This window comes from Mustelus asterias, chromosome 9 (assembly GCF_964213995.1).
Source record: "Mustelus asterias chromosome 9, sMusAst1.hap1.1, whole genome shotgun sequence".
In the NCBI taxonomy this organism is placed as follows: Eukaryota; Metazoa; Chordata; class Chondrichthyes; order Carcharhiniformes; family Triakidae; genus Mustelus; species Mustelus asterias.
The window spans coordinates 79,643,558-79,670,911 of NC_135809.1; the positions used below are offsets into that span (position 1 = coordinate 79,643,558).

General features: G+C 42.0%; 1 protein-coding gene across 1 annotated transcript in view; it reads left to right on the top strand.

Moving 5' to 3' along the window:
* The first annotated feature begins 847 nt into the window (after nt 1-847).
* Nucleotides 848-27,354, top strand: part of traf6 (TNF receptor-associated factor 6) — a 60,521-nt gene continuing 34,014 nt past the window's right edge. The window contains exons 1-3 of the mRNA XM_078220416.1: nt 848-965; nt 3,218-3,389; nt 26,892-27,212. Of these exons, the coding sequence (XP_078076542.1) occupies nt 26,953-27,212 (260 nt within the window). The 5' untranslated portion in view covers nt 848-965; nt 3,218-3,389; nt 26,892-26,952. The remainder of the gene's footprint in view (nt 966-3,217; nt 3,390-26,891; nt 27,213-27,354) is intronic.

Sequence of the window (27,354 nt, forward strand, 5' to 3'; positions counted from 1 at the left end):
TTCTCCCTCATAGTTATCGCCTGTTGCACCCTGCACCATCTAGGTTTGACAAGGGGGGAACCCAGTGAAGGCTGAGGAGAGCGGAACAGGACCACAGGCCTGGGAGATTGACTTCAGCGATGGGTCAGAGGATGAGCCAGGGAACGAACAGGGTGAGGACTTTGATTGGACGCTATGAACATTCAGGGGGTCAGGGCCACGAGGAATGCTTTGATCCAGAGAACTTTCTGCTAGACGTCCAAAACATGGAGGCTGACTCAATCCAATGGCAATGTCTCACTCACAGTAAAACTTCTCTTTTGAGTCTAAGCCAGAAATCCTGCATCACACAAATCCCTCACCCTACAAACCTGTGCAACATCTGGCCAATGCACAAAATGTGTAGGTCGTTGGGTTGGGGGAGTGGGTGGGAAGTTGGGTTGGGGGGGTGGAATCAGAGGGAGTTGGGTTGGGGGAATGGGTGAGAGAGTCGGGTTGGGGAGGGAGTGGGTTGGCTTTGGGAGTTGGGTGGGGGGGGGGGTTTGGTTTTTGGGGATTGGGTTGGGGTAATTGTGTTGGGGCAGTTGGTTTGGGGATTAAAGGGGATTGGGGAATGGCTTGGGGTGGGAGAGTGAGTTGGGTTGGGGAGAGTTGGGTGGGGGATTAGAGGGGTTTGGGGGAGTTGGTAGTGGTTGGGAAATTGGGTTGGAGGTGTGGGTGGCGGATTAGAGGGGTTTGGGGGGAGTGGGGTTGGGTTGAGTTGGGGTGTGATTGGAGGATGGGATTTGTGTTGGGACAGTTTAGTTGCGAAGGCCAGTTTGATGTTGGCGAGCAGCTGCAATACTGCGGGGCACCAGCGGGCGGAGCTGCCCGGGGAGGCCGGGCCGGTGTCGCTGTGATCAGGCCCGGGATTTGTGAACCGAGCGGACCCCGGAAAAGGCGCCGAGCGAGCGGGGAGAGCGAGTTGGAGTCTCAGGGAGAAACAGGTTAGAAACACCGAGACCGAGTGTCCGTGTCGGGGCGGGGGAGTCTGAAGGGATTGGTGTCCAAACAGGGTCAACATTCATCCTTTAACCTTAAAGCAGAGCCACCAACAACAGAACACACAGCCACTCCTCTCAGTGGGACTTTTACCCATTGAAGTACCTCAGTAATCTGGTTAAAGTAGTTAAGTCAGACCAGCTAGAGATGGTGATGCTCAGTTAGTCCCCATAATGAGGCTCATTTCAGAGTAAAATATTGCATTGGAGCAATTTGAGACATTTATAATCAATAGTTGTGAGGGATTGGACAAATACAAGCCACCTTTATATAATTTCAATTGGAGTGGAATACAGGTAGCTCAGCAACTCCTACCCCAAAGGAAAGAGTAATGAGCAGTAGGCAGGGGATGGTTAGGGTGAGGGTAGGATGGCCGAGGCCAAGGTGGCAGTGAGGATAGGTAGAGATCTCCTCAGATAAAAGCAAAATACTGTGGATGCTGGAATCTGAAACAAAAACAGAAAATGCTGGAAAATCTCAGTAGGTCTGACGGCATCTGTGGGGAGAGAGGTGAGAGTCAATGTTTCAAGTCTGGATGACCCTTCATCAAAGATCTGACCGGGTCAGATTTGTGACCCTGGTGATGCATTGTACCACCTAGCTCCAAGAGGAAAGTAAGTAGAATTATGAAAGAACCATAGAATCCCTACAGTGCAGAAGGAGGACATTCAGCCCATCTCTGAATCTCTGCACTGACTCTCCAAAAGAGCATCTTATCTAAGCCCACCCCTCCTGCCCTATCCGCATAACCCTGTGCATTTACCATGGCTAATCCAAGTAACCTACAATTTTTGGACTGTGGAAGGAAACCAGAACACCTGGAGGAAATCCGCACAGACATAGGAAGAACATGCAAACTCCACACAGTTACTTGAGGCTGGAATTGAATTGGGGTCTCTGGTGCTCTGAGGCAGCAGTGCTAACCATTGTGCCACTGTGTTGCCATATGCCAATCAGTATTATGGCTTCAAATCTGTGTCATCCAACCTTCCTTGAAGCACAAAGTATGTGATATGTGTAAAATCTAATATCTAGATTGCTAGCAGATCTCCTGTGGGATTGGTAATGTTTAGTTTGGAATTTATAGCACAATTGTGCTGTTTGGCTTTTAATTGACCTTGTCTGTTTTACTGACTGTATTTGGATTCTAACTATGCATATAAATTTAAACATAAATATTGTTAATTTGAGCTGTTTCTGAATTCCTGAGCTTAAACAGCAGCTTATGTTTGGCAGTCACTGTTTAGGCCCCAGGTAGATTGCTGAGCTTGTTTCTGGCACCATACTTGCTGAAGTATGGAGCGTTCATAGAGAGGGCGAAGAGGCGATTACCAGAACAAAGGCAAAGATTAGACTAGAGACCTGGAAGTATTTTCAGCATAGAAGGTTACAGGAAGTTTTGATGGCAGTGTTCAAAACTAGTTTTGATGGAATATATAAGCAGAAACTGTTTCTTGTGGCAGAAAGCTTCATAGAGAACCCAAATTTAAAATAATTGACAAAAGAAGCCACTGAGGTGTTGAAGAGAATTGTTTTGTGCAGCAAGTTATGATTCATTTCCCAAAAGACTGATGATAGCAGGCTCACTTGTGTCTTCCAAAAAGGAATTGGATGTATATTCAAAATGTACAGCACTTTTGAGGAAAACAGGAGGTAGAGAGACTAATTGAATAACTCTTCCTGCACTTGCTGACCTACTTTTGGACCTGGTTAAGGAATGTCTTGAAAGTTCTCATTGTTTTCAAATCCTCCATAGGCTTACTCTTTCCCATCTCTGTAATCCCATCCTGCCTCACAATCCTCAGATATCTGCACACATCTAATTCTGGTTTCTGAAACATCACAATTTTTAATTGCTCCACTATCAGCGGACATGTTTAGCTGCCTAGGTATAAAGCTCTGGAATTTTCTCCGTCTCTCTACATCTATCTACTCCTTTAAGACACCCCTTAAAACCTACCTCTTTGACCAAGTTTTTCACTATCTGCCTGAATGCCTCATGTGTCTTGGTGTCAAATACTGTTTTATACCGTTGCTGTGAAGCACATTGCGGGAAGTTATTGCATTAAAGATACTTATAGATACAAATTATTGTTCCAGATAGCTGGAACTGGCAAATTGAGCTGAATAGGCTGCATTCTCTCCTCTGTCATTTTGTCAACCTGGAAAAATGTACAATTCTTGTCTTGTTTTGCAGCTGTCAGATCAGAAGCACGTGAGCAGGAATCAACTGGCTTTGGGACTTCGCTAAAGATCTGTTGTGAGATATGGCGAGTGCACTGTGATTTGTGAAGTGTGATAAGCCACAGGCCAGATGTGCCATTTTTCTACCTGGCTATAACAGCAGTTCTCCAGTGGTGCTGTTCCCGGTAAGTCAAAAGAGTCATATGTTGTAGTGCACAGTGTGTTGTTCTGAAATATGTGTTGGGGGTGTTGCATTTAGGTTTCAACTGGGGCTGACAAACAGGGCTCTCTGGCTTTCAGTCTCTTTTTAACTGTTTAAGATGAAGACTTTAGCAGTCACAATCTAATTGCTATTAAATTAACAATCTTTGCAGCTTGGAGTGTGCTCGTTAGTTTCAGACTATGGCTCAGAAATGTTCAGCATTTTGACAGTATTAGGCTCCTGTGGGAAAGAATATCTTGTATTTCGTAGGTTACAGATTTTTTTTCCCCGTTCCTTTATTCCCATTCCTTAATTTTCATCTCTTTCTCCAGTCCTCTTTTCTTTGAATGTCATGCAGCAAATGCTCGATATGTTGGTTACATCCCTTCAGTTGTTCCAGGTGAAAATATATGATCAAAGCCTAAGGTTTTGAAAAGCCAGTGTGTCTTGCAGGTGCCTTGCAACTAAAACTTTAATTGAAGATGTGAAAGACCATCCAGCAGACAAATTTAATCATGGTATTATAAAAATGTGTTTAAAAGCTTCAATTGGTCATTAGAGAGTTCAGTGACTGAGAAATAAAAATCGGATAATTTTGCTTTGTCAAAAAGCATTAGAGAAATCTTGCGGATTTGCCTGTTCCATGTGTTTTTTTGAACATATTGGTTCTGATTGGTTTCACAATTTCATAACTTTGCCACAGCTGCCTTTCTCCTGTTTGGCTTGTCTCTGTTCAGTTTGGCTGTGCTGCTGTTTCAGTTTGAGCTGGTCCATAATGTGCTGGGTAATTTTACAGAAGTGTCAGTGACTGGCAAGTGCACAAGGGGGCAAGAATTTTTATATATAACCGTAAGGTTCTCTCTCTCTCTCTCTCTCTCTTGGAGTTGGAGCATATGTTTGTTTTACACAGTAGAAATGCCAAGTCACACAATGTGTAATCTGGGCCTCTGATTCACGGTGACTGAATAAGTCAAATACTGTTCGATCAAATAACAGAGTTGCAGGTAGATTGTGCATTATGCAATGTAGTATTCACAGGGTGAGTCAGGGCATGAGTTATTTCCTAAAAATGAGAGCTTATTCTTTTTGATTTGATTTATTATTATAGGTGATATATTGGATTTTTTATTCTTTTGGAGATTGTATTCTGCAATTTTGTCCATTATTTGTTGAAAAGTGAATGTGACTTTGTGCATATTTGAATCGTGAAAGCAATTTTTACTGTTAAAACAAGATAGTATGCAAGGTTTTAAGTGTTCTAGACCTATTATCTAGCAGTGAAAGGAAGTGGAGAATCTGTGTATGGTCCTCGTAGCTGGCAACATTGAGGAAGTGTAGAAGAGCACACCAGAGACAGCTAAAAATAAAGTGCCAACTTGTTGTGGCTACTTCACAGGGCTAAGGCCATGCTAAACCACAAAAGCAACATGCTACAGACTAAGCTAAATGATCCCACAACCAATAGATCAGGCCAAAATTCTGAAACCCTGCTACATCAAATCATGAACCAAGCACCTTACAGGAGGTGGAGACTCTGAGGTTCACATCCTCCACAATGGCGGAAACCAGCACATGAGTGCGAAAGACAGGGCTGCAGCATTTGTAATTCTTTCTGGCCGTGCCAATCCTCAGCCAATTCAAATCCTTTAACTTGCTATAGAGCTATCAAACCTGACAGGGAGGGGCAAGAAGGAGATTTTTAAAACATTCTTCAGAAAGGCAGCCTCAGGTAGGCTGGTGGAGTGGGGCTGGTGGCCTTTACCTTACCGTGGCCCAAGTGCACAGGTTGGAATGCCAGCTCTTGTATCCTGGGGCCATGGAGACTCTGTGGCCATGTAACATTGGCTTATCTTGGGAGCTGGAGCTGGAGTATTTGAAGTGCTAACTTGTAATCGAAGTGGACCATGTTAGTGTGATGCTTTCCGAATGGAACATCCGCTGACTGAGAGCCACAAAAGTGTAAAATGGCAAACGACAAGACAAGAGAAGAGAGTCAAGGGTTATGGGGGGCAAAGTGGAAACATAGAAAATAGGAGTAGGCCATTCAGCCCTTTGAGCCTGCTTCGCCGTTCATTATGATCATTGTTAATCATCCAACCCAGTAGCCTGTTCCACTTTCTCCCCATATCCTTTGATCCTTTTAGCCCAAGAGCTATATCTAACCCCTCCTTTAAGCATACAATGTTTTGCCCTCAACTGCTTTCTGTGGTCGAGAATTCCATGTACTTACCATTCTCTGGATGAAGAAATTTCTTCTTATCTGAGTCCTAGATGGTTTATCCTCAGACTGTGACCTCTGGTTCTGGACTCCCCTGCCATCAGGAACATCCTTCCTGCATCTACTCTGTGTAGTCCCATTAGAATTTCATAAATTTCTGTGAGATTTCCCCCCTCATTCTTCTAAATTCCAGTGAATATAATCCTAACCGACTCAATCTCTCCTCATACATAAGTCCCACCATCCCAGGAATCAGCCTGATAAACCTTCTCTGCACTCCCTCTAGAGCAAGAACATCCTTCTTCCGATAAGGAGAACAAAACTGCACACGATATTCCAGGTGTGGCCTCACCAAGGCCCTGTATAATTGCAGCAAGACATTCCTGCGCCTATATTCAAATCCTTTTGCTATGAAGGCCAACATACCATTTGCCGCCTTTGCCGCACCTGCGTGCTTGGGTGGAGTTGATATGCAACCAGATCAGCTAAGATCTTGTTGAATGGTGGAGCAGTCTCAAAGGGCTGAATGGCCTACTTCTCCTTAGTCCTAAGTTCCTACTACAGGAGGCTTTAAAATGGAGCATGAAAAACAGATACTGATGTATTATGCTGAATTTCTGAAGCATTGCGAGTGGAGATTAAAGATTGAGTGTAGTCTTTGATCAAATGGGGTTGAAGGATCCCTGGGTGATGTTTAAATGAAGGTGTTGTAATTCAATCCCAATTTTAAAGTTTCCATTTTCTCATTTTATAATTCTGTTTAAAATCTTCATTTGTATAAATAGTTTCCATTATAGACTTGTCATCCTTGAACTGTGTTCTCCCACCATTAGACTAGGGCTGCAGCAGCCAAGGTTGTGATTAAATGAACATTCATCCGACCATACAAATTAGGAGCAAGTGTAGGCCATCCAGCCCTTTGAGCCTGCTCTGTATTTGATAAAATCATGACTGATCAGATTGTGGCCTCAACTTCACTTTCCTGTCGGCACCCCTATATTTTTTGACTCTTGATTCTGATTGACTTTCTCGCCAATCATAATCTGTCTAACTCAGCCTTGAATATATGCAATAAATATACCCAGCTTCCACTGCCCTCTACTGAAGTTCCATAGACCAGCAACCCTCAGAGAAAATATTTCTCCTTATCTCTGTCCTAAGAGGGCGACGCCTAATGTTAAAACAGCACCTCTTAGATCTGGACTTGCCCACAAGAGGATACATTCTTTCTACGTCCACTTTTCAGGCCCATCCAGAATCTTAAAGACTTTTTAATCAAGTCACCCCTCACTCTTCAAACCAGTGGAAACAAGCCCTGCCAACCTTTCTTCATAAGACAGCCATTTATTCCAGGTATCATTCTAGTAAACTGCCTCCAATGCATTCACATCCTTCCTTAAATAAGGAGACCACAACTGTGTATCATATTCAAGATGTATTCTCACTCATGCTCTGTATGACTGAGTCATTGCATCCTTACTTTCGCATTCAATTCCTCTTATAATAAATAATAACTTTGTGACTCAGGCACTAAAACATCTAGAATCCTCTGTACCTCGAATTCTGTGGCCGTTCTCCATTTAAGTAATTTTCTGCTTTTTGTTCTTCCTGCCAAAATGAACGACTTCACATTTTCCCACATTGTACTCCACCTGTCAGATTTTTGCCCACTCGGTCAACTTATCGATGTCAGTCTGCAATCTCTTTATGTCCTTTTCACAAAACACTTTCCTACCTATCTTTGTGTCATCTACAAATTTAGCTATCATGTCTTCACTCCCCTCTAAGTCATTGATATAAATTGTAAAAAGTTGAGGCCCTAGTGTAGACCACTGTGGGACTTCACTCGTCACATCTTGCCAATCAGAAAAAAGACCCATTTATGCGTATTCTGTTTTCTGCCAGCCTATCTTATATCTATGCTAATATGTTGCCCCCCGACCCTGGGTGCTTCTATTTTCCACAATAACCTTAGATGTGGTATCTTAGCAAATTCCTTCTGGAAATCCAAGTACGGTATGCTTACGGGCCTCTCCTTTATCCACAGTGCATGGTATTCATCAAAGAACTCCAATAAATTGGTTAAACGTAATTTCCCCTTTCACAGAACTAGACTGACTCTTCCTAATTACCTTGACTTTCTCTAAATGCCCATCTATAACCTCCTTAATGATAGATTCTAACACCTTCCCCATAGCAGACATCAAGCTAGCTGGCCTATAGTTTCCCATTTTCTGCCTCCCTCCCCTTCTTGAATAGAGGGGTCACATTTGCTACTTTACAATCTGCTGGAACGTTTCTAGAATCTAGTGAATTTTGGAAAATTAACACTAATGCATCTACTACTTATTAGCCACCTCTTTTAAGATCCTGGGATGAAGTCCATCAGGATCCGGAGACTTGTCAGCCTGCAGCTCCATCTGTTTGCTCAGTACTGCTTCCTTCATGATTGTAATTTCACCAAGCTCCCCTCTCCCTCCCACCTCCATCTTGTATAGAAGATTCTATTAATGGAATGTCTTTTGAATCTTCGATACAAGATAGAAGGCAGAAACAAAAGATTTGTTCATTTCATTTGCCATTTCCTTATTCACTACTCACTCCCCATCATAAAAGTACCATTTTGAGATTTTCTTTTTCTTAACAGAAAGTGTTTTAGGATCGAGTTATTTGTGAGCATTTTAACACAAAGTGAATTTGAAATGTGTATTGAAGCAAGATAAGCCAGTTTGTGAAACACTCCATTGTTGCATAAGGCTGAATCGCACGGGATTCAGAGTGAGGTATCTAAATGGATACAAAATTGACTTCTTGACAGAAGCCAGAGGGTGGTTATAGAGGGTTGTTATGCAAACTGGAGGCCAGTGACCAGCGGAGTGCCTCAGGGATCAGTGCTGGGTCCACTGTTATTTGTCATTTATATTAATGATTTGGATGAGAATATAGGAGGCATGGTTAGTAAGTTTGCAAATGACACCAAGATTGGTGGCATAGTAGACTGAAGAAAGTTATCTCCAATTGCAATGGGATCTTGATCAATTGGACCAGTGGGCTGATGAATGGCAGATGGAGTTTAATTTAGACACCTGCGAGGTGATGCATTTTGGTAGATTGAACCAGGGCAAGACTTACCCAGTTAATGGTAGGGGATTGTGGAGAGTTACAGAACAAAGAGATCTAGGGGTACATGTTCATAGCTCCTTGAAAGTGGAGTCACAAGTGGACAGAGTGGTGAAGAAGGCATTTGGCATGCTTGGTTTCATCAGTCAGAACATTGAATACAGGAGTTGGAATGTCTTGTTGAAGTTGTACAAGACATTGGTAAGGCCACACTTGGAATACTGTGTGCAATTCTGGTCATCCTATCATAGAAATGATATTATTAAACTAGAAAGAGTGCAGAAAAGATTTATTAGGATGCTACCAGGAGTTATAAGGAGAGGCTGGATAGACTGGGACTTTTTTCTCTGGAGCATAGAAGGCTGAGGGGTGATCTTATAGAGGTCTATAAAATAATGAGGGGCACAGATCAGCTAGATAGTCAATATCTTTTCCCAAAGGTAGGGGAGTCTAAAACTAGAGGGCATAGGTTTGAGGGGAGAGATACAAAAGGATCCAGAGGGATAGTTGTTTCATGCAGAGGGTGGTTAGTGTTTGGAACAAGCTGCCAGAGGTACCAGAGTAGAGGCGGGTACAATTTAGTGTTTTAAAAAGCATTTAGACAGTTACATGGGTAAGATGGGTATGGTGGGATATGGGCCAAATGTGGGTAATTGGGATTACCTTAGGGGTTTAAAAAAAAGGGTAGCATGGACAAGTTGGGCTGACGGGCCTGTTTCCATGCTGTAAACCTCTATGACTCCAACTTATCATCTGCTCTGGTTGTCTCATCTCTGGCCTCTTAGGGGATAGCTCCTGTTCACTTTGACAACAGCTGGAGATGTTTTCCTTTAACCCACATCCTAAGAATGTGGAGGGGGGCAGATGGCAGGTTTTATTCTGATGAGGGGGAAGTCAGCATTAACTGTACCCCTTACCCTTCAATGGGAACATAGAAAGCACAGGACAAAGGCTAGCTGGGCAATCAGGTTTCAACACAAGAAACTATGGTTGAGGCCTGAGTTCCCATTTTTGGAGGAGAGAAGTAAGAGTTGAATGAGATTTGTTCTGATTGTTCCATATATTTACTTATTGTGAGTAAAAATAGAGCAGCTTAACAAGTTGCATTTGACCTCATTTTACCAAGCTCCGTTCACCTGGGAAAGGGACACTGGAACAGGAATAGGTCATTTAGCTTCCTAAACATGTTCAACCATTCGCTGAGGTCATGGCTGATCTGTCATATAACTCCACACCCACCTTTGTGTCATATCCCTTAATATTTCTGGTTCACAGAAATCCATCAGTGTAAGATTTAAGATCAGGAATCGATCTGGCATCAACAGCTATTTGTAGAAGGAAGAAGCAAGCTTCTACTACTCTTTGCATATAGAATTGTTGTCTAACTTTGCTCCTGAAAGGCCTGTTCCTCATTTTGAGGTGGAGATGCCGGCATTGGACTGTGTGGGTTTGTGATCCGTAGTCCTTTTGGTATCTTGTCTGCTTTCTTGCATGTTTGTAGAAACTTGATGTCTGTGTCGATATGCGCGATCTTCTTGGAGATCCTCTCCACTTGGAGCCGGCAGTTTGCGGTACCTCATTTTGAGACCAGCTCCTCAAACAGCAAAAAGTTTTTCTATTGACCCTGATCAGTTCTCTTTGCAACTTTGATCAAATCACCCATAACTTTCAAAATTCTAGGGGCTATGATTCTAGTTTGTGCACTTCCTCTCTTCATAATTTAACTTTGTAGTCTGGATGTCATTCTAATCTAGTAAATTTATGCGGTACTTCTTCCAAGGCCAATTTATCCTTCCCAATGTGTGATGCCCAAAACTGACCACAGTACTTCAGACAAGTATAACCAGGTTTTGTATTACTGCAGCCTGTCTTCTACCCTTTTCTACTCTAGATATAAAGAACATCATTACATTAGCCTTCTTGATCATTTGTGTCTGTTCATGACATTTTAATCTATAGACATAGACGTCTAAGTCTTGTTTGATCTCTATTGCATCTCGTTTTTCACAATTTGGGAAATACACTAATATCTGCTTTTAAGGTCCAAAATAGGTGACCTCACATTTTGCCCATTCACTTTATCTATCAATATCTCTTTGCAATTTCATGCTTCCATCAGTACTGTCTACAATACACCTGTCTTTGTGTTATCAACAAATTTGGATACGTGGCTTTTTATCCCACCGTTTAAGATGTAAATTGTTGAAGTTCCTACAGCTTCCTGTCAGACAACATGAGTCACATCCTGCCAATCAGAGTATCTAATCCTTAGTCTCTCTCTCCTTCCGCTCAGCTAGTTTCCTAACGAGCTTAATAATTTGTCCTCCATTCCATGAGACTTAATTTTAGCTACCAGGCTCTTGAGAATGACTTTATTCTGGAAGTCCATGTAAATAACATCTATAGATGTTCCCCTGTTTGCTGCGACAGGCACCTCTTCAAAACATTTAGGTTCACCAGGCAGGACTTGCCCTTCACAAATCCTTGATGGCTCTTTTTGACAAGTTGAAAATTTTCAAGGTATTCTGTCCCTCTATCCCTTTTTTAGATTTTAGCAACTTCCCAACAGCAGATGATAGGCAAATTAGTCCATAATTCCCTGGTTTATCACCTTTCTATAGCAAATTAGTGTGAATTTTAAGAAAGAATGGGTACTGAATCAGGAGAACTTTAGAAGATTATAGTTAGGGCATGTGGAATGTTCTCAACTATTTCCTGAGATAAACCCATCTTCGGGATTTGTCGCTCTTTATTTTCTTTATTAATTTGTTTCAGTTTTGCTGTGATCCTATCTCTGGTTCAATATTAATTTTCTTGGGATGCCTGACATACTGATCTCATCCTTTACTCTTAACAATTGACGCCAAGTTATTATTTAACACGTCTGCAATTTCCTGTTTTTAAAAAAATGATATTACCATTGTCAGATTTGAAAGGGCCACATTCCCTTAAAGCCTCTTTGTCCAATATAATTGTAAAATTTCTTGTTTGTTTTGATATTCCTAACAAATTTCTTTTCATACATCCTTTTTGTAGTTTTTACTCTTGCTATTCTTTGTACCTTTCCCATGCACCAGGACCTGTGCTTCTTTTTTTACATCCTTGTATGCCTTTTCTTTAGTTTTATGCTGTGTCACTTACCTCGTTAGTCGTTCATGGCTATTTCTTTTGGCAAGTAGAACTCTTGACCACTTTACAAGCTGGTTCTGTAAGCTGTTCAGTTCTTAGAACACCTCCCACCGATCTTGTGTTGTTTTGCTGATTAACAGATTTGCCCAGTTTACTGTGGACTGTTTCTGATTCACCCGTCCTGTTGAAATTGGCCTTCACTAAATCTAAAACCTTAATACATATTTCGGTTTTCTCCCTTTTCAAACATAACATTGAATTCGATCATACTTTGATTGCCAATAGATAAATGTTCATAAACCATTAGCTTGTTAGCTCAACTGGCTTACTGATTATTACTATATCTAATATGGTAAGCCCCCTTGTTGGCTATAGAACAGAGATTGAGAAGCATACAGGGATATGTGTAAAATATGTCATATTCATGCGCAGATCATGAGGAATATACTCATAACCAATAATTATAAAGTTAATTATTGATTACTATAGGGGCACACAGGACCAGATGAGACTAAAGCAGCTTAAGGAAATGGCCAATGCCACTGTACCCCTAACTTTAACACAGACTTGGGAATGCTCAATGGCAACAGTTGGGAGCAGCATTAAAAAAAAGAGAGGGTAGGCCCTTTGAACCTACTCCGTCATTCATTAAGAGCAGGCTAGGCCCTTCGAGCCTACTCCACCATTCATTATGATCATCCAACTCAGTAACCTGTTCCCGCTTTCCCCCTACATTCTTTGATTCATTTAGCCCCAAGAGCTATATCTAACTCCTCCTTAAAAACATACAATGTTTTGGCCTCAACTGCTTTCTGTAGTAGTGAATTCTACAGATTCACCACTCTCTGGGTGAAGAAATTTCTTCTCATCTGAGTCCTAGATCGTTTACCCTCTATCTTCAGATTGTGACCCCTGGCTCTGTATTCCCCCGACCATCAGAAACATCCTTCCTGCATCTACCCTACCCACTGCGGTTAGAATTTTATAGGTTTCTATGAGATTCCCTTCATTCTTCTAAACTCCAGCAAATATAATCCTAACTGACTCGACCTCTCTTCATATGTCAATCCTCCATCCCAGTTATTAGTCTGATTAACCTTCGCTGCACTCCCTCCATAGCAAAAGCATCCTTCTCAGACAAGGAGACCAAAACTGCGCACTACGTTCTAGGTGTGGTCTCACCAAAGACCTGTATCACTGCAGCAAGACATTTCTGCTCCTGTACTCAAATCCTCTTGCTATGAAGGCAAACATACCATTTTGTCTCCTTCACCGCCTGCTGCACCTACATGTTTACATTCAGCGACAAGTGTGCAAGGACACCCTGCTCTCATTGCACATTCCCCTCTCTCAATTTACAGCCATTCAGATAATCTGTTTTTCTGATGTTGCTACCAAAGTGGATAATCTCACATTTATCCACATTTTGCTGCATCTGCCATGCATTTGCCCACTCACTCAACTTGTTCAAATTACACTAAAGCATCTCTACACTTTCCTCACAGCTCACCCTCTCATCCAGTTTTGTCATGTGCAAATTTGGAGATATTACATTTAATTCCTTCATTTAAATAATTAATATACATTGCTCGAACCCCAGATATTCACACTGATCCCAGCAGTACCCCACTATTCAGTGCCTGCCACTTGGAAAAATACACTTTTATTCCTGCTTTTTGTTTCCTGTTTGCCAACCTGTTTTCTATCCATCTCAATACACTACCCCCAATCCCATGCGTTTTAATTTTACACGCTAAGGTGACTTACACGATGGTTTGTCAAAAGCCATCTGAAAGTCCAAATAAACAATCCACTGGTTCCCCCTCATCAACTCTACTAATTACATCTCCGAAGAATCCCAGTAGATTTGTCAAGCATGATTTTCTTTTCGCAAATCCATGCTAACTTTGTCCTGCCACTGTTTTCCAAGTGCTCTGCTGTTAAATAGTGGACTCTAGCATTTTCCCCACTACTGATGTCAGGCTGACTGCTCTATAATTCCCTGTTTTCTCTTTGCCTCCCTTTATTAATAGTGGGGTTACATTAGCGACCTTCCAATCTGTAGGAACTGTTCCAGAGTCCATAGAACCTTGGAAGATGACCACAAATGCATCCACTCTTTCCAAGGCCACTTCCTCAAGTGCTCTGGGATGTAGATTATCAGGCCCTAGTAATTTATCAGCCTTCAATCCTATCAATTTCCCCAACACCATTTCCTGATGAATACTGATTTCCTTCAGTTCCTCCCTCTCACTAAACCCTGTGTTCCCCAACATTGGGGAAGACAGAACCAAAGTATATATTTAATTCGTCAGCCATTTTTTTGTTCCCCATTCTAAATTCCCCTGTTTCTGACTGTAAGGGACTCCATTTGACTTCACCAATATTTTTCTTCTCACATACCTATAGAAACTTTTACAGTCAGTTTTTATGTTCTTTGCTTACTCTCGTATTCTATTTTCTCCTTAATCAATTCCTTTTTTCTTCTTTGCTGAATTCTAATCTGTTCTCAATTCTCAGGTCTGCTGTTTTTTCTGGACAATTTGTATGCCCCTCCTTGGATCTAATACTATCTCTAATTTCCCTTGTAAGCAATGTTTGGCCAACTTGCCCGTTTTGTTTTGCACCAGACAGGAATGAACAATTATTACAGTTCATCCATGCACTCCTCGAATGTTTGCCATTGCCTAACCACCATCATCCTTTTAAGTAATGTTCCCCAATCCATCATAGCCAACTTGTGCCTCATACCGTCATAGCTTCCTTTATTTAGATTCAGGACCCTAGTCTCAGAATCAACTACACCACTCTCCGTCTTGATGAAGAATTCTATCATATTATGATCACTCAAAGGGTCTCCCACAACTAGATTGCTAATTATGCTTTCCTCATTACACAATACCCAATCTAAGATGGCCTGTTCTGTAGTTGGTTCCTCAATGCATTAGTCCAGAAAACTATCCTGTACGCACTCCAGGACTTCCTCCTTTACGGCCTTGTTACTAATTTGATTAGCCCAATCTATATACAGACTAAAGTCACCCATAACTATAGATGTTCCTTTATTGCATGCGTCTCGAATTTCCTGTTTAATGTCATCCTCAAAATCACCATTACAGTTTGGGGGTCTAAATACAACCCCCACTAATGTTCTTTGCCCCGTGATGTTTCGCAGTTCTACCCATACATATTCCATATGGTTGGAGCTAATATCCTTCCTAACTATTGCATTAATTTCCCCTTTAACCAGCGATGCTACCCCATCTCCATTTCCTTTTTGTCTGTCCTTCCTAAATACTGAATACTCCTGAAGGCAGTTCCCACCCCTGGTCATCCTGCAGCCATGTCTCCATAATCCTGGCTATATCATTTACATCTATTTGCACGATTAATTTATTGTGAGCGCTCTGCTCATTAAGGCACAAAGCCTTGAGGCTTGTCTTTTTAACATTCCTTGTCCCATTGCCATTAATTTTCACTGTTGCCCTGTTTGATTCTGGCCCTTGGTTTCTCTGCCGATCTCTTATTCCCTCTGTTTTGTTCTTATCACATTCCATATGAGGAAGAGTGTGTGCATGTAAGATTGTTCAATATATTGTAGACAACATGTGTCTAGATGACCTGTTTGTAACCTGAGCCGTGTTGGATGTGTATGAAATAATGCGTTCCACATTAGCTGTATTTTGTTTGCCAGCTAAAAGACTTGCATTTATATATTGCCTTCCATGACCTCAGGACTTCCCAAAGCGCTTTCCAGCCAATAAAATACCTTTGAAGTGTAGTCACTGTTGTCACGTCGGAAATGTAGACCACAATTCATTTTATATATAGCTCCAGTAAATAGTGAATATGGAACACACTATCTTACATTTTTATGTGTTCCATATTCACTGTATTGGAGTATGAGTAAAACTGTCCCCCACAAGAGGTACGTAATATAAGAACCTGCATTATGGTGAATACTAGGCTAGTACGTGGGTGGAAATGACGCTTTTGAGGTGAATTGAAACATAGACTAACGGAAAGAGGTGGTGTTCCATTAAACCACATCCTAAAGTTCTGCTAGTTCTTAAAACTGCTCTGTGAGCAAAAAAAGGGAAAAGTTTACCAAGACAGTGACAACTGTGCCCAAAATTAGCAGGGCTTCTGAACCAAGTTAGAATAGAAGAGTAATGCTGAGAGCTCTGTATAATTGTGTAAGATCATGCAATGTGGCATGGAAGATTCACTCCTGTTTCTGACTGCTGTGAAGTTAGTTGGCTTGAACCTGGACAGCTGCAGGGGCAGTACAGATGGTCTGTATACACCTGGGCTGTAGAGGGGAGAAAATCTTCGCCAAGGTTCTTGCTCTTGATCGCTAAACATTGATTGGGAATCTGGCTCACTGCTGCTGCATTCAGTTAGGTTGTTAACATTTGCTGACAGGCATGTGCGTGAAGTAGGGATCAGAACCCATAAATTTAGTATGGGTTGTCGATGGTGTTGCTAATGGGGTTTACAGGAAGGAAGTCCAGCGAGAGAGAAAATGGAAGCAATGATGGTGCCCCTTTTGGTTAAAGAAATGTGATTCCAAAGCACGTTTGTAAACAAAAACAAGCTGTATTTATACAGCACCTTCAACACAGTAAAAAAACATTCCAAAGAGCTTCACTGAAATGACAACATCGAGGTAGACAAGGCGATATTGGGGTGGATGACCAAAGGCCTGGCCAAAGAGGTAGGTTTTAAATAGTGTCTTAAAGGAGGAAAGAGGTCTTGGGAGCTGAAATGATGACCATCAGGTGATTACAATTGGATGTGTTCAACAGATCAGAATTAGAGGAGCTCAGATATTTCTGGTTGTGAGGCTGGAGGAGTTGAGAATAAGTACGAGATGATCCCGTGAAAAAATTTTAAAGTGAGGATAGCGGTCTATGAAAATGGGGTGATGGATTAGGATCCAGTGTGGTCTGTGAGGATGGGGTAAGGATCCAGTGTGGTCTGTGAGGATGAGGTGATGGTTAAGGATCCAGTGTGGTCTGTGAGGATGGGTAAAGATCCAGTATGGTCTGTGAGGATGGGTAAGGATCCAGTGTGGTCTGTGAGGATGGGTAAGGATCCAGTGTGGTCTGTGAGGATGGGTAAGGATCCAGTGTGGTCTGTGAGGATGGGTAAGGATCCAGTGTGGTCTGTGAGGATGGGGTAAGGATCCAGTGTGGTCTGTGAGGATGAGGTGATGGTTAAGGATCCAGTGTGGTCTGTGAGGATGGGTAAGGATCCAGTATGGTCTGAGGATGGTTAAGGATCCAGTTTGGTCTGTGAGGATGGGTAATGGGTTAGGATCAAGTGTGGTCTGTGAGGATGGGGTAATGGGTGAACAGAACTTGTTTCAAATTTGGATGCAGGCAGCAGAGGTTTGGACAGTCTCAAATTTATGGATGGTCTAAAAGACTTCACACCCTTCCGATAATATGGTGCCTGGAATTGGACACCACTCCAGTTGTGGCTGAACCATTGTTTTATAAAGGTTCACCATAATTTCCTTGTTTTTGTACTCTATGCCTCTATTTAAAAAGTCAAGGATCCTGTGTACCTTTTAATCCACTTTCTCAACCTACCCTTCTGCCTTCAGTGATACTACCTGGTCTCTGTGCTCCTGTACCTCTGTTAGAATTGTACCGTTTAGTTTATATTGCCTCTGTCTGTTCTTCCGACCAAGAGATATCAATTCACATTTCACTGCATTAAATTTGATCTGCCATGTCTGCCCATTCCACCAGCCTATCCTCTTGAAATCTATTACCATCCTCACAATTCACAGTAGTTGGAGATTTTGTGTCAGCTTCAATTGTTGGAATTTGCCCTGTGCATCTAAGTCAATATATAAATCGTTTAAAAGCAGTGGTCCTAATAATGAATGAAGTTTAGCTGGGTGTCATCCATGTACCTGTGAAAACTAACACTGTATTTTGGGATGATGTTGCTGATGGGACAGCGTGTAGTTGAGAAATGGGAGGAATCCTAAGGATTTGAGGGCTGCGGTGTGATCAAGTAGTTTGAAGAGGGGAAGAAGATTGGAGATGAGGCGATAGCTTACAGAGATGGAGAAGTTGAGCATTTTGTTTCGAGGAGAGAGGTGATTTGAAGGAGAGGGGACAGCACCTAAGGCGAAAAAGCAATTTATCAACTAATATGAGAGCCGGCAGGGATTTTGGTGGGAATAATGTTGAAGGAGGTAGGTCTTTCAGTAAAATGAGTTCAGACAGGGCATGAGGGGAGACAGTTGAAAAGCTGAAGAAAGATATGAGAATAGGGCGAGGGTATGGGGAATCTTTGAAAATGTTTAGCCTGCTAGGCGAGGGGAAGGGAGAGAAATGGCAGTTTTGTTGTACATTTTGAGACCAAGAGCGATAGATTTTTGGATAGTGAGGGAATGGAAGGATCTAAGGATAGTGCAAGATGGTGGAGCCGAGGTTGAAGTTCAGCCATGATTTTGAATGGTGGAGAAGATTTAAAGGCCTACTCCTGTTCCTTAAGATCTCATTGCTCAAGTAGTCCACTAATTCCTCATGTTGAAGATATGGGTGGTGGAGACACGAGGGGTTTAAGAAGATGGTTTTCAGTGGACAAAATAAATGTTGATGGAGGAAATGCCCCAGTGATGATTTTAGAAGAGGAGATGCCTTTGGTTGGGTTTTCTCTTGTTGAAGATGTCCATTGCCTGGCACTTGTATGATATGAACGTCAGATAAACGGAGGGCCAAAAGCTAGATTGTTGGGATTTTGAAAGTGCCATTGTAAGTGAATTGGAAGAGGTTCCAAGGGTGTATGTAGAAGGAAATTAAATTGGGAAGGGCAAGGTGTAGGCGATTGATGCAAGAAAATGATCAGCGTTGGTCTTATCTGTGATTGAAATGATGGTGCTGAGGCCTCATTAGATGGCAAGATCTAGGGTTTCCATAAATATGGGTTGGGAAGTTTATATGGCGCGAGAGATTAAGGGAGGTTAGGAGAGCACTGAACCCAGAGGGGGGAGAGGGAGATCTTGATGAATTGAGATGGTGGTTGAAGCCACTCACTGTAGAGACTGAGGGAGGAAAGCAGTTAAAATGTTTAGTGAGAAATTTTTATGGTGCTCGGTGGGCCTTAGAGAATGAGGATTTAAATGAAAGAAATGAGGGATGGGTCAATATGAAATGCTAAAAGGAGGAGAATGTGCCTGAAGAGGAAGGGACCGACCAAGGAAGGTGTGATTTGATGCTAAGAGACACACTGTTACTGTGACAATTTGGGTGGGGAAGTGGGGAATATAAAGCCAGGAGCGGAGACTTCACTTGGTGGGTAGCTGTCATCATTACTCAGCCAGATCTCTGTCAAGGTCTTCGTGTTGAAGCACCATGAGTTTATGGGTAATATGGGCCTTGTTCATAAATGTACAGCCATCTTCGAGAGAAATGTGGAGAGTGATAGCTGATGGAATGCACAGGGGGGTTAGCACAAACAGTGGTGAATTGGTTGGGTGGAGATTGACGAGCTTGGTTCTCACTGGGTGCACTGGCCAACAAGAGAGTAGGATAGGATGCTTGATGTTCTTATTCTTAAGGAGGCAGTAGACAGAGAGGGGTGTTGGAGGGAAAAAGAAGAGTGATGGACTGGGGTCCGGAGCTGCTGCCAAAATGCAGATGTGAATGGCACAGGAAAACTCCGATAAACCTAGTTGTGAAACAATTTTTGGAATGCATGCATCCTGGTAGCAAAAGGGGAATAAAGAGGAGACAGGAAGTCGATGTTAAAGTCAGTGGTACTGTGGTGGTATAAAGATGGTGTAAGTAGGGTGGGGTTAGCATGGTCTTATAGTCCATGTTCAGAGATGGGCATGGCAGGCAAATGAAGGCTAGAGTATTGGACGATGCATTGATGGGAACAACAATCCAGAGTGTGTTGCAGGATTGATTGCATAAGCAGAAAAAAAGTAATAGCAAAGTTGGAGGTCTCCATAAGATTCAGAAAGTGGATAAATCCCTGGCCAGGAACCATAGAGTCATAGAGTTTTACAGCATGGAAACAGGCTCTTCAGCCCAACTTATCCATGCTGCCCTTTCTTTTTTTAAACCCCTAAGCGAGTCCCACTGCCCGCACTGGCCCATAACCCTCTATACCCATGTAACTGTCTAAATGCTTTTTAAAAGACAAAATTGTACCCGCCTCTACTACCTCTGGCAGCTTGTTCCAGACACTCACCACCCTCTGCATGAAAAAATTGCCCCTCTGGACCCTTTTGTATCTCTCCCCTCTCCCCTTAAACTATGCCTTCTAGTTTTAGACTCCCCTACCTTTGGAAAAAGATATTGACTATCTAGCTGATCTATGCCCCTCATTATTTTATAGACCTCTATAAGGTCACCCCTCAGCTTTCTGCGCTCCAGAGAAAAAAGTCCCAGTCTATCCAGCCTCTCCTTATAACTCAAACCATCAAGTCTCGGTAGCATCCTAGTAAGTCTCTTCTGCACTCTTTCTAGTTTAATAATATCATTTCTATAATCGGGTGACCAGAACTGTACACAGTATTCCAAGTGTGGCCTTACCAATGTCTTGTATAACTTCAGCAAGACATCCCAACTCCTGTATTCAATGTTCTGACCAATGAAACCAAGCACGCTGAATGCCGCCTTCACCACTCTGTCCACCTGTGACTTACTTTCAAGGAGCTATGAATCTGTATCCCTAGATCTTTGTTCTGTAACTCTCCCCAAAGCCCTACCATTAACTGAGTAAGTCCTGCCCTGGTTGAACCAGGTAGAACTGGATCTAGAAAAAACAGTAGGCCACTCCCTGGCTCAGCAGAGAAGTGTCAGATTTAAGCAACAGAGTAGCAGGTCAGAGACATGGACTGGGTCTTGATGTAGCCTAGCACGAAAGATAGGGATAGTAATTCAAGGCAAGCGATACTGATCAGCTGCCTGTTACTTAATTCTATTGGCTGCAACAGACAGCTGATCCCATGCTTCTGCCCAAGTCAAATAGTCTAGATGTCCGAAGAAGTGCAAGAATTTGGAAGCCAAATTGGAACAAAGATCCACTGCTGATTGAGGAGGTAGGGAGCAGGTGTGGTCAGGGGATGGACAATGATGGTTTAAACTAGTACTTGAAGCGAAAATGCACTAACTGTTCAAACTAGGAGAGAGGGGTTTGATAAGAGCAACGGCAGCAACTAAAATGGGTTCACTTTCATTGTATTTTCATAGTTCCAAGCATTGTGGAAGGTTTTGTGGAGCACTTTCCCTTGGCTTTGGCTTTTCTAGGGTACCAGAACAGAAATCCCGAAGTATGTTATGAAGCCCAAAAGGCGAGACTCCAAACGTTTAACTATTTTGGTATTAGTGAGGATAAGGTGTTTCACTCCAGGGATGGGTGGGTTAGTAAGTTTGCAGACGACACAGAGGGTAAAGTTGTGGATACTGTAGAAGGTTGTCAAAAGATACAGTGAGATATAGATCAGTTGCAGATATGGACGAAGAAAGGGCAGATGAAGTGTAATCCGGGCAAGTTGAGGTGCTGCAATTTTGGAGATCAAGTGTTAAGGGTAAGTATACAGATAATGGCAGAACCCTGAACAGCATTGGTGTACAGAGGGATCTTGGAGTTCAAGCCCAAAGCTCCCTGAAATTGGCCACACAAGTAGATAGGTGAAGAAGGCTTATGATTTCATTTTTATTTATTTTTGTCACATGCATTAGTATAAAGTGAAAAGTATTGTTTCTTGCACTACACAGACAAAGCATACCGTAAATAGGGAAGGAAAGGAAAGAGTGCAAAATGTAGTGTTACAGTCATAGCTAGGGTGTAAAGAAAGATCAATTTAATGTAAGGTTGATCTATTCAGAATTCTGATGGCAGCAGGGAAGAAGCTGTTTTTGAGTTGGTTGGTACATGATCTCAAACTTTTGTATCTTTTTCCTGACGGAAGAAGGTGGAATAGAGAATGTACAGGGTATGTGGGGTCCTTAATTATACTGGCTGCATTGCCGAGGCATCGGAAAGTGTAGACCGTGTCAATAGATGGGAGGCTGGTTTGAGTGATGGATTGGGCTTCATTCACGACCAATTGTAGTTCTTTGCTGTCTTGGACAGAGCAGGAGCCACACCAAGCTGTGATACAACCAGAAAGAATGCTTTCTAAGGTGCATCTGTAGAAGTTGGCGAGAGTTGTAGTGGACATGCCAAATTTCCTTAGTCTCCTGAGAACGTAGAGGCGTTAGTGGGCTTTCTTAACTATAGCGTCCGCATGGAGGGACCAGGACAGGTTATTGGTGATCTGGACACCTAAAAACCTGAAGCTCGCAACCATTTCTACTTCATCCCCATTGATGTAGACAGGAGCATGTCCTCCGCTACGCTTCTTGAGGTTGATGACTATCTCCTTCATTTTGTTGACATTAAGGGAGAGATTATTGTCGTCGCACCAGTTCACCAGATTCTCTATCTCTTTCCTGTATTGTGTCTTGTCATTGTTTGAGATCCGACCCACAATGGTGGTATCATCAGCAAACTTGAAAATTAAGTTGGAGGGGAATTTGGCCATATAGTCTAAGATGTATAAGGAGTATAGTAAGGGGCTGAGGGCACAGCCTTGTGGAGCACCGGTGTTGAGGATGACTGTGGTGGTGTTGTTGCTGCCTCTCCTTACTGACCTCGGTCTATGGATTAGGAAGTCTAGGATCCAGTTGCAGAGGGAAGAGTTGAGCCCCAGACCACGAAGTTTGGAGATGAGTCTCGTAGGAATTATGGTGTTAAAGGCTGAGCTGTAGTCTATGAATAGGAGTTTGACATGGGCGTCTTTGTTTATTAGGTGTTCCAGGGTTGAGTGTAGGGCCAGGGAGATGGTGTCTGCTGAGGACCTGTTGTAGTGGTAGGCAAACTGTCGTGGATCCAGGCAGTCTGGTAGGCAGGAATTGATTTTTGTCATGACTAACCTTTCGAAACACTTCACAATCATGGATATCAGAGGCATGCTTGCCTTTATTGGTCGAGGCATTGAGTACAAGAGTCAGGATGTCATGTTGCAGCTTTATAAAACTTTGGTTAAGCCGCACTTAAAAGTATTGCGTTCAATTCTGGTCGCGACATTACAGGAAGGATGTGGAAACTTTGGAGAGGGTGCAGAAGAGGCTTGCCAGGATGCTGCCTAGATTAGAAGGCATGTGCTATAAGGAGAGGCTGGACAAACTAAGGTTGTTTTCTCTGGAATGGCAGAAGCTGAGGGGAGACCTGGTAGAAGTCTATAAAATTAATGAGGGGCATAGATAGGGTTGACAGTCAGAATCCTTTTCCCAGACTTGAAATGTCTAATATTTAAGATGAGAGGGGGAGAGTTCAAAGGAGATGTGAGGGGCAAGTTTTTTTACAGAATGGAAGGTGTTTGGAATGTGCTGCCAGGGGTGTTGGTGGAGGCAGATACGATAGAGGCATTTATGGGGCTTTTAGATAAGCAGATGAATATGCAAGGAATAAAGGTATATAGACCAAAGGCAGGCAGAAGGGATTAGTTTAATTTGGCGTCATGTTCAGCACAATACCGTGGGCCAAAGGGCCTGTTCCTGTGCTGTACTGTTCTATGTTCTAGGTGTGATTCTATTGTCATACTAGGAAGCTTTTATCAAAACAAACTTTATTTAACAATACAGTTTTATGAAAACAAATGAATTAGCTTAAACTTTACCAATAGAAATACTTAAACATGGCAAGATACAGTTCTTAACTGCTAGCCTATCTCAATTAGTTCAAATTCAAGCAATATTCCTCCTGCAGACATTAACTACTCTTCAGAATCAGTTAGCGACACACTGGCTTACGTGCTTGTTCTTGTTAATAGTCCTTTTGAACACGCGGAGAGAAAGACAGAGAGACACCTGTCTTCTGACAGCCCCAAACAGCAGCCTTCAGAGAGAGAGAGCGAGACAGGAAGGCACCTCTTGCTTATTTCAGGACTGGGCAGAAATTGACTGTTTTAAAATCAAAAAGAACTGTGCATTTTCTCTGCAAGCTGAGCACTGCCCATTTTCATGAATCTGCCTCTGTCAATCAACCTAATTAAAGTCCTACCTTGAAACCCCAGGGAAGAACCAAAATAAACAAAAATGCATTAACTCAGATTGAAACACATCCCTAGCTAAAATGAATTATTAGCCTTCATTCTCAGCATGTAAGCTGCCTGGTGCAGGCAAATTGGCACCATGTAAAACAGAGCTGAATCTTAAACCTAACCCTTGCAAGAAACATGATAAAAATACATTTCTTAAAGGCATAGTATCATCACACCTCACCCTTAAAAAAAAAAGAACTATCAATATGAAAAGATGGCTTCATATTTCAAAACCTCTAGTTTCACACTATTAGTACTCAAGATATGTACATTTTATTAAATCCAAGCATGCAAACATTACAGTCGTATCGTTCAGTTCTTCTCTTCCAACATTGAACATTCCTCCTCCTTTCAGCTAAGTTGTGATAAAGCGTTGGTAATCACGTTCTCTCTTCCTCCTTTTCTCGACACTCTGCTGTTGTCCAGCTGCTTCCTCTTTATTTTCAGAGACCTCCTTATGTTTTTGATTCTGCTTTAAGTCCGAGCTCGATTCTCTTGTCATGATTGTAAATTAGCCGGATAATGTCCTCAGAGAGCTGGGCAGGATCCAGCGGATAAGACTTTACATTGAATGCAAACTGGCACAAACCACTTTGAATTTGCTTTTAATTTCCTTTGCTGAGTGATTAGTTCTGATTTTCAAAGTTTCTAAATGTCAAACCAAAGTAATCCTTTTCAGACTGCTTGCAGACTTTGTCAAAGAGAATTAATCCCCTTGCACACTTTCGCAGCTTCACATGTATGTTCAGGGCCATCCAGAAGGGTCACTTTATCCCTGTACCCTTTCTTGTTAACTGCCCTTTGTTCCTCTGTCAGATGGCCCAACTTCACTTTCTGTTGCAAAATGTTCACTCAACATTCTTTCCAGAGTCTCCAATTGTGTATCTTTCTGTTCCAAGGTAGTTTATTAATTCCTTTGTTTGTTCTGGATCTTCTTCATCATTTTCTGCATATTCTTTGGCAAAGATATATGGCAGATTGTCGTCTTTGGTGTCAGAATTTGTTGTAATTATGGTTTTGGCGATCATTGTGGCAGTCATGCTGTTGCAAAAACCATTGTAATTTACTCAGACATCAGCTACGAACTGGACTGTTTTTTGTTGCTATCCATGTCTGTGCACACTGTATAGATTCATAATCCCAGTAGTTCATTTTAAATTATGGTACAGTTTCATTAAAGAGTCTGACTTCAAGTTGTTGTCCTTTTTCTTTTATCTGCAGTAGTAAAATACTTCTGCTGCTCAATCTCCATCTTGAAATCACATATACTGCTAACTGATCTACATTTTTCTTCTTGTCGGTGATGAGCCATTGTTGACAATTCTGCATCTTATCTTTAGTTAATTTCAACAACTCAGGAGCAGGCTTCAAATAAGTCAACTTTTCTTGCATCTGTCCCCCGCACCTGCTCACTGTCTTTACTCACATCATTATCTAGTAACTGGTTCTCCTTTTCTGCCTTCACCAGTTTTACATTGCACTCATCTGCCTCCATTCACATCTTCATTAACTGAGATTTGTAAATATCCACCAGCCCTTTGTAGTGTTTGACCGAGACTTTTGGCTACTGCATTTTAGACTGTGCACGCTTCTCCTTCTGACCCTGTGCCAACTGGAGTGGGTTAAGTCTATACAGATATTGCTCAATTGGGACAACATTTTCTCCATCTACATCAGGGACAATTACTTCAGTACTTCCTAGTTTATTCCCACATAGCTCTGTGTGTGATAATAACTCCTCCAAGTCATTTTGATTTTCCTCTGGAAGGTAACTTTATTCCAATTTCTGATTACTTCTTCATTATCCAATTTTGTTTGAGGGATGTCAAATTCAGAACCATCTAAATTAGTTTCTTCACTGAGTTGTAACAACTAACACATCCTTCTTCTGCTTTCTTCTGGCGTTCTTATCGAATCATTCACCTCACTCAATTTTCTTTTGATTTGATAAATCCCAGTTAACCTTGCTTTCAATGGTTCACCAACTACTGGTAATAATACAATACTTTATTCTCATTAGCAAAAATACAAATTTCTTTTTTCATCACACGCTGTGCCACTTTTAATGCTGTCTAGTCAACTCATCAGCCCTGTTAATCTCTCCCTGACATGCCGTCCAAAAATGTAACCTCAGAATGCTGTCTCACCAATTTCTCCTTGATCTATTTAAATGGTCCTCTTACCTCGTGACCAAAAATTAATTCAAATGGACTGAATTTGATTGATTCATTAGGTGCATCCCTAGTTGCAAAAGGTACAAATGGAATTCCTTTATCACAATCCTTTGGATGTTCTTGACTATAGGCCTTCAACGTGGTCTTTAAAATGTGATGCCACCAATGCTCCTTGTGATTCTGGATAGTATGCAATTGATTTAATTTGCTTTACTCCTAAGCTATCCATAAACCAATAAATCTCCTGTGGATTTCCCATGGATAGTTCATTAACATCAGTTCATCTTTTTTATGGTAATGGTATTAGGAGGCAGACTTCAGAAGCTTCATAGCACCACCTTTTTTGGTCAGAATCTGCCACTACGTTGTTACAAGCAACTATGGATTTCCATTCTCAATGTTTATATCAGTTAAAATATCGGTGGAAGATCTGAACCAAAATCACAACAGCAGGAACATAGGACAAGAAATATACAAGGTTTTCCATCACTATAGATTTAATATCTACTACAAATTAATCACAGTTCAAAGTTAAACAAAATATAAAAAGAAAGCTGCCATTTCCGAGTTTTCTGACCTTGGTAACTAACCTTTCTCCAAGGGCAGGTGATGTGGATTGATGAGCACTTGTGACTCTCTCGTTCTAAGTCTAATAGTGGGATACTTTTGTTAAGTGGCTGCGGCTATTATATATGCCTGATCTAATCTGCTTTTCCATCACAGGGTGATGAATCGATCTGCACATTGAAGCCAGTGCGTGCCACGTCTGGCAGTGACCAGGAGCATGGTGGACTGTGATAGCAGCCGTGATTCCGCATTTCAGAGCTCGTGCTGCACTGTGAACAGTGGCACAAGAGACGATTGCAGCAACCGTGGGCAGTACTCCCAGACTGTGTTAGAGGAGATACAAGGCTATGATGTGGAATTTGACCCACCACTGGAAAACAAATATGAGTGTCCAATTTGTCTGATGGCATTAAGGGAGGCGGTTCAGACAACCTGCGGCCACAGGTTCTGTAGAGGTTGCATTGTGAAATCAATTAGGTTAGTGGTTAATCTTTTTTTTCCATCCAATTGCCCAGCATCCTGACCTCTACCCATCTCCCTTGCTTTTACATGGTGTCAATGAGTTGATTTAGCCCAATGTGGGGGTTTATGATTTGATTTATTATTATTGTCACCTATA